Below are 8,210 nucleotides of genomic sequence, written 5' to 3' on the forward strand. Positions count from 1 at the left end.
CCGCCGCCGCCGGGCCGCAGCCCCCTCCTGGCGCAGCGGCCGCCGCCGCCGCCCGCCCGCCCGCCAGCCAGTCGCCCGCTCCCCCGGCTCGCGCGCGCGCCCCGCGGGCCGCCGGGGCCGCCCCCTCCCCGGGTCCCGCGGCGGCGGCGGCGCAGGGCCGGGGGGGGGGGGGCGCCCCGGGGTGGGGGCCGACACCGGGGGCAGCGGTGGCGGCGGCGGCGGCTCCCGGCGCCATCTTGGGCTGATCGATGAATTGAACAAAGAGGATCAATTTCTGATCAAGCGAGTTATCAATGGGGGCCGGGGAGCGAGAGGGACTTGTCCCCGACTCGGCCCCGCGTTCCCCCGGCACCCCCCTCCTCCCCGCCGCCGCGGCCCCCCGGCGGCCGGGCGGCCCGGGGTCCCGGGGGGAGGCCGCGACCGCCCGCAGCCCCCACCCCCGGGCGAGAGGCCGAGCGAGGAGAAGCCTGACCTGCAGCTGCTGTAAATCAAAGCGCTTCCAATATTGAAACATCGATCCCACATTGGCCGCCATCTTGAGACATATTGAGACGGAGTGAGAGGCTGATAGAGAGGGGGCTGGAGTTCAGGAGCCGCCAGGAGGCAGCAGGCGGGCGGCGCCAAAACCCGGCCTGGAGCCGGCCGCCGCCGCCGCCACGGAGCACGCGGACTCCTCCTCACGGCGCCGCCGCAGCCATGGCGAGCCCGAGCCGGAGCCGGAGCCGGAGCCCGAGGGCGCGGCGGGCCGCAGCCGCCGGGCCCCTCGCGCGCGCGCGCGCGCGGCCCCTGCCCGCTCCCCCGCGGCGCCCGCCGCCAGGCCCGCGACCCCCGCCCCTCCCGAGACCCCGGCCCTGGCGGGGCGACGGCGGCTGCCGCCGGCCCGGCCCCGAGGGGGCGCTGGAGGGCGACGAGAGGGGGGCGCCCCTGGCCCCCCCGCGGGAGGGCCCCGAGCCCGGCTCACCTGGGGCGGTTTTCGGGTGGGGCTGGCGGGGGGGGTGGGTGCGGGGGTCGCCGTTGCCGACTCCGCGCAGCCCCTCCTGGACACTGGGCAGGGAGCCGGCGGCCCCGCGCCGCTTTGCGCTCGGCCTCCTGCGGGGCGCCGAGCGCGCGGAGCAGCCGCGACCACCTGCCCGAGCCCCGATCCCGCGCGAACCTGGCCCACGGCCGCGGGGCGGATACGAGGCGTGCCGGCGATCGGCGGCCGCACACCTCTTCGCTGCGCCCCAGCCGGATTCACAGACCGAGTCAGCCGGGAACAGCGTTTCACGTTGGGGGGCACCGGGCCGGGAGAAGGCAGCACTGACCCCCCGTGTCGCTGCACCAGTCAGCGTCCCGCACAGTGGCCGCGCGGTACCGCGCCGCACCGCACCCGCGGTGGCGAGGGGCTCCAGTGGCCCCCACCTGCCCAAGCGACAGGAAAAGTCTTGGAGCCCAGTTCTGTATCCCCCCACACCGCTTCAGCGAAACAGCCCCAGAAACTTCCTGTCGTTTCAGACACATCGGTTTGGGTGCAAAAACTTGGAAAGTGTGGGTACACTTACAAGGTCCCCGGCTTACAGGAATGCTAAAACCCCAAAGTCGATTTTCTTTTGATTTCTTTCTTCGCAGAAAACCTGGCAAAAAGCACAAGTTTTATGATCGTCATCTTTAATTGATTACACACACGTGTGAGTTTGAGTTTCCAGTAGGAATACAGTACTTTTACTCTCTCGTACTTCATTTAACGTGTAATTAGTTAAAACAAATCCCCAAATTCCTTAATCTTGAAAATTATATGTAAATAAAATCTGTAGGGAATACAAAATAAAACATGTAAGTGGGATATAATTGCTTTTCAACTGAGTTCGAAAGTTTCAACGCTGATAGTTGGAGTGAACTCAGCCTTTTTGAATGAAGGGACTGGAAATGAAAGTCCCCAGGATTTGGAGAACATACGCGCCCCTAGGTCTGGCACTGGCGACCACGAGCGTCAGTTTCGACAACGCACGACTCCCGAGGTCTGCAAGGGGGGGTTCCCTGGGCGTCTCGGCCGCAGTTTTGACCAGAGGCGGGGGCAGGAAGCAGGCGGGTGGGAGCGCTCGGGCGCCGGGAGCCTCGGCCCCAGATGCAGTGACACGGCGCCAGGCAGGGCACTCCCGACCCCGGGACGCCGAGGGACGCCGAGGGACGCCGAGGGCCGCCCCGGTGTGGGGCGCCCGAGCCCGCGCGCGGGCGGCCGGCGTCCGCGCTGCAGCTCCGACCGCGCCGCCCGGTAGAGGGCAGCGGCGCCCCGACACTCGCGTCCTCGGGTCCCTGCGCACGTGCCCACCCGCGCGCCCCGCGCCTGGCCACGCCCTGTCCCAGAGCCAGGCCCCTGGCGGGAAACGGCATGGCCACCTCTGGCGACTCCTGTCCCGACGCAATGCCACATCTAAAGATTTCTCGCATCCATACTTAAGGATACGTCTGCCTTTCCCTCCCATTTGTGCGGTGGCAGACAGGCGAGACCTCGGAATTGCCCTAAAGGTGACTAGACAAAAAGTGCAGGGGTTAAAAAAAAAAAAAAAATCCCTCCGGTGGGGAAGGCTCAAGAAAGGATCAGGGAAACGGTTTGGATTTGGTGCAGATGTTCTCAATCTAATTATCGTGTCGATCCCCAGGGTTTGAACCAAAATAAAGTGAAATATATATGACCTGTGTAATACTCCAGAAATACATCTGGTTGGAATTCAGGATTCTGAATCCACGGCAATATTTCAGAAATAAATTTGGATGTGTATTAAATACCCTGGGTCACATTTCTGGTAATATTTACGTTATTTACATGTTAACTGGACTTAGGCGAAAAAACACTACATTCAATGGCCCAGATGTTAAGCTCTCTTTAAAATAAAATTTAGATTTCTTCTACCAACGTTTTAAGTTACACAAGGCTAACTGCTCTTTGAGGTGGGAGGGAGAGTTTAGAATAACTTTGCGAGCACCACAAAATGTTACCATTTTTAAGGAAAAGCACTACAGATATGTCACTGATCAAAAATTAGCTGACTGAAAGAATCAGCAGAGACCTGAAAAAACTTTTTAAAGAACGTTTTACTTTTCCTGAGTATAGACACAGAATAAGAACAACTTATAGCTAATTTAAAAGGTTAATTTCTTCCTTTTTTTTTACAGATTGATTTTCAGCCTCCATGTAAGTAGATCATGAGGACCTGCTAACATCCAAGTATAGTAGATCTATATAAACTGTGTACTGTATAAAATATTCAGAAAGTGGAAAGGTTTTAGGACCTAGAAGTCTATTAGCATCTACAAGAATAATGGCTATAAGCACCTAGAACAAAGTGTGAGACAGTGACAGGTTAGCGAGATAACTGGCCCAGGAAACAAGAAGCATCTTGACTTGAAAACGGTATGACTTAGAATGAAGCACAAGGAAAACAACCCAGAGACATTGATGTTCAGGCTCTCCCTTTAGGGAAAGAAAACTTCCAGTTTCCAAGTATATGACTAATTCACCATCTCAACCTTTCAAAAATCAAGCCCCAAGTAATCAGATGGGAGGACTGACCAAAATGATGTTTGTTCCTGAAACCTTTAAACAATTATAGTTTCATACCAGATCAGACAAAGAAATATGACTCCAGAATGCCTAAATTTCTTTTCTGACCGATTTTATCTTGCCTCAGAAAAATTCAGGGGCCATAATGGTATTGTGATAATACTAATGAATGTAACTTACAGAACATTACAAAGCATTTCTGAAGTTCACACTTTCCTACCCTCCTGGTGTTGGCGGACCCTCTTGTCTCCCGACAGCTACATATACTGATTAAATCAATTAAGGTGAAAATTGGCAAATTCTCTAAAATGCCATATGGGTTGATTATTACTAAATTGGTCCTCCTTTGATAGCCCCAATAAAGGAAAATATATTACTCTGTTTCCTAAAGATTCTAATTTAGTAATCGTTCTGACATAGTTAACCTAATTCCTTCAAGGAATTAAACATCAAGAATTTCTTCCAAACTGAAAAATGTCTTACAATGTAGGCCATTATTAAAAAAAAAAAAAAAAGCCATCCTCTTTACTCCTCACAAGAGTCCCTATCTTCTAAGATCTTATTTATAAAGAACTCTTAAAATTAAGTTTCGCCTACAAACTTTAGCTCCAGAAAAAGTTGGAGAATAGTTTTTAACCCAACTCCAAGAATAATGAAAAAATTCAGAAATCTTGTGTCCCATGGGATAGTTTTAAAAAGAAAACTTAAGAGATTCAATTCTAAAACCTTAATTCACTTTCTGAGTATTTTTGCTTTCAAATTAGAATTGGTTTTGAATAGTTTCCAACAAGAAATATTTTGGATAACCAAAGACAATACATAAAGCTAAATGTTTGCTTCATAATTTATTCATAAATAAACATAAAGACATGGCTACTTTTTGATGTCTAATTAAAAAAAAAACGATTCATATTCCTTATAAGTCATATGAGAATCTCAGTTTTACAAATAGAGAAGCTGAAAATAATATCTAGGTATTTATTCATTCAAGTTGACTGAATCTGCAAATGTTTTAAATTTAGGAATATCTAAGTCCAGACAGCAGTGTTGAGACACTTTAACTTTGAAAAGGCCTTTTCCTTAAATCAAAAGATTATGAATAACAGAGGGAAATTACAGCATCTTCCTTTTCTCTGGCGACAGCCTTCCAGAACAATTTGGCATGGACTATTGGAATAAATGAAAGAAAGATTCCAGATTCTTTTTTTATTTTTTTTTGAAGCTCAAGAAAACCAAACTACTTTTGTTTTGTTTTTTTTTAAATAATACTTTATGTTAATTATTTCTGAGTACACGATTCACTGTACTATGTAAATACCCACCAAATAAAAGTACACATTTTGCTACATGTAATTACATGCAGAGTACATAATTCATCTCTATATGCCAAATGTATGTGTAGTTGTATAATTGTACCAAGAACCTGCCAAACTTGTAAGAACAAACTATAATGATTTCTAAACAGTAGACTCTCCTATTCACCACCCCCTCAGCCCCTCTCTGGTGACAGCATTGCTCAGTTTCAAGACCCTTTTCTGGAATCTTCAAAGACTTAATTTCTGGCCCACCACTTAAGTCTGCTTTCCACTTCTGGACAGCATATGTCAATGTCACTAGCTCTAGGTATCTTTCCACACCTCTAATGATTACGTTGTGTTCTCTGCATGTCTCAAACAAAAAGGCTTGCTGTTGGATCTTTCAGACGGAGCTCCATCTTTTGCTTAGACAATACATTCAGCTTTTCCTGGTGGTTCAGATGGCAAAGAATCTGCCTATAAGGCAGGAGACCAGGGTTCAATCCCTGGGTCAGGAAGATCCTCTGGAGAAGGGAATGGCTACCCAGTCCAGTATTCTTGCCTGGAGAACTCCGGGGACAGAGGAGCCTGGAGGGCTAGAGTCAGACGTGACTGAATCACTAACACAATGGAATCAAGGGCTTACTACCTTGGGACTTCCAACCCCTTGAGAGGGATCCAGGATTCCTAATCACCCCACAAGTTCCCAAACTCCGTCTCACCAGCCACATGGCCCCTGACTCAGTCTCTTTTTACCAAACTTGTAAATACAAACTTTCTTGAAGTTCAGAGTTTATTAGAATATCACATCTCAATTCCCCCTTTGCCTCTTCTTCCTCATTAGAGGCCCACATACGTGTCATATTACATATTTCCCGTATGCTATTGAAATAAACGCCATCCTGTATGACTCTCACTGATGTCACTGCTGAATCACTAGAAATTAATAGTGTATATCATCAGTAGTCTGAAAGGCTTGATATATGTCAAGGACTATATAAATATTATTATTATCTTGTTTAATGCAAAGTTCAAGTTCTGTGCTAAGGCCCTGTATTAATTCCTTTTCTTTCCTCCTGAGAGACATGAACCCTATGCATTCTATTTATACTGACCTTTCCTTATTAATATTGCTTTTAAAATACCAGTTTGCCATCCAATATTTTAAACACACAACTATGTCCCTGGTGCCAGGACTTCTAGGGCAGGGACACGGTTTTTGAAATTCTGTTCATGTCATGAAGCAAAATATTGTTTTGTTTCTCCGCAAGATACTTGATGACACATCTCTGCAGTTGTACACTTGGAGTTGAATGAAGATTTGTTTTCATGAAATGTAATTAGATTTTCTTTTGTCATAAGCGTTGTCAGACTGTGTATTATTTTTTCCTGGGTAAGTGTGGTTTGTAAGATTTTGAAAGCTTGTTCCAGTGGAAAAGAGGGAATCTGATATATCTAGCAAGGAGTAAGAAAGTTTTTTCATTCTCTCATTCACATTAAATATTTGATCTAGTGTCAGCTTTGAGACTCTCTATTAGTATATCTTTAGAGGTTTAGTAGCTAGCAGGATCTCTTAGAATCTCTGACATCATAGGATGTCAGAATTTTGTTTGTGTGTCAGATAAAGGGAAGAAGCCAGGAAAGTGGGCCTCTAATCTAGCAATATTTTTTTCTTATGAGAATATTCACACACACATAATCTGGAAAGCATACATGTTAAAGCAAAGAATAAAATGCAAATACTTTCATCCAAGAGATATTTCTGGTAACAAATAAACCAAACAAATAAACAACAAAATGGAGCAACATGAAAGTCCAACAGTACACTTCCCTGGTGTCTCAGACCGTAAAGAATCCGCCTGCAATGCAGGAGACCCTAGTTCTATCCCTAGGTTGGGAAGATCCCCTGGAGAAGGGGATGGCTATCCATGCCAGTATTCTTGCCTGGAGAATGCCATGAACAGAGGATCCTAGCAGGCTATAGTCCATGGGGTTTCAAAGAGTCGAACATAACTGAGCAACACAGAAATTATTAAATAAATGGTGAAATATTGGGTAGTCTTTAAAAATTATGTTTAGTAAAATATGTAGTGACATGGTATAACATATTATTTAAGAGGAAAATAGGATATACAGTGAGCTCAGTTACAAAGAATAGAATATTCCATAGACACATAGACTGCCAAAAGAACAGTGAGTGTCTCTGGACAAGGAATTTATGAGTAAGTTTTCTTTTCTTTAATATTTCTCTATTTGCTATAATTTCTACATGAGCATATAGTACTTTTATAATGTAGGAAATATTAGGATGGTGAAATAAAGGATGGTGAAAAAGCCTGGTATGTTGTCTTTCAACAGTAACTTAACTCTAACCTAGAAGAGGTAGTGTGATATGATTGTGCAGACCATTGAAAACAGAGAGGGAAAGATCTCCTAATTTTGCCACTGAGTCACTCTTTGACTTTGCCTCGGGTTTCCTGCCTGTAAAATGGGAATAATTAATACTTTCTTGTAAAATGCTTTTGCGTTCTCTAAGGAAAGATCATATAAAGGTGCAAAGTGTTGTTCTATTATTGCTAATTGAAGTGGATATTAAAAGATAGAGGTGTTTGAGAGAATTGAAGTCATTATGGTCGAGTGGAGAAAGGGACCACAATTATGAGGCCAGATGCCAAACTGGGTGTGTAGAATTCTGTGTTCTTTAAAAAGGTTTGAGAGGTGGGGGCAGATAAGGGTTGTACTAGTCATGCTGGGATGTCCACTGCCTCATCGCCAATCGCTATCTGTTGAGCAAAGCACTGGGTCAAACACTATAAAGAAACACAGAAACAGTGGAAAAGGCCTCTGCCCTTAGAAGCTTACACTTTTGTTGGAAATAGAGCAATAACATGTGGGGGGTAAGGAAGACAACGATTCAACTTAAGCAGAAGACAACACCCAGGAAAGGAACTGATACAAGACTGACACGCGCCCAAAGCATTAGTTTTGATCTGAGCAACGAACTGAGATTCGTTCTCAGTTTAGATGAGCAAAAGAGTTCAGAAATGATGGGGTGTTGGACAGGGCAGGATGTAAGAGGTGGAAAGAAACAGGGAGGGTATGCGGGGTCAGGAGAAGAAGGCGCAAGGTAGCACAGAAGAAAGCTCATAAAAGGAATGGAAAAGGCGAGTGGACTGTTCGCCTGGAAGCCCAGGAGGTGGAGAGCAGGCTGGGATCTTAAAGGCTGGCCAAGAGGGAAGACGCTGGCGGCATCTGGGGAGAAGCAAGTGGGAGTCTGCCATTTTGGATGATGAGCCGTGGTGCTGCCAAGTGGCGTGCTGTTCCAGAGAATGACCCATTTCCAGGAGAATGTCCGTTTTCAGCTCATTGTCTCC

General features: G+C 47.0%; 1 protein-coding gene across 3 annotated transcripts in view; it reads right to left on the reverse strand.

The window, feature by feature from the left end:
* CUX1 (cut like homeobox 1) overlaps positions 1–772 on the reverse strand; it is a 348,569-nt gene extending 347,797 nt beyond the window's left edge. The window contains exon 1 of one of the 3 annotated variants that reach the window (XM_043915056.1): positions 473–739. In XM_043915056.1, the coding sequence (XP_043770991.1) occupies positions 473–535 (63 nt within the window). In that variant the 5' untranslated portion in view covers positions 536–739. Of the gene's footprint in view, positions 1–472 lie in introns of all 3 variants that reach the window. The other 2 variants (XM_043915055.1, XM_043915053.1) reach the window with 2 other exon arrangements.
* Positions 773–8,210: the final 7,438 nt, after the last annotated feature.

Source organism: Cervus elaphus, chromosome 10 (genome assembly GCF_910594005.1).
Source record: "Cervus elaphus chromosome 10, mCerEla1.1, whole genome shotgun sequence".
NCBI classification, from domain to species: domain Eukaryota; kingdom Metazoa; phylum Chordata; class Mammalia; order Artiodactyla; family Cervidae; genus Cervus; species Cervus elaphus.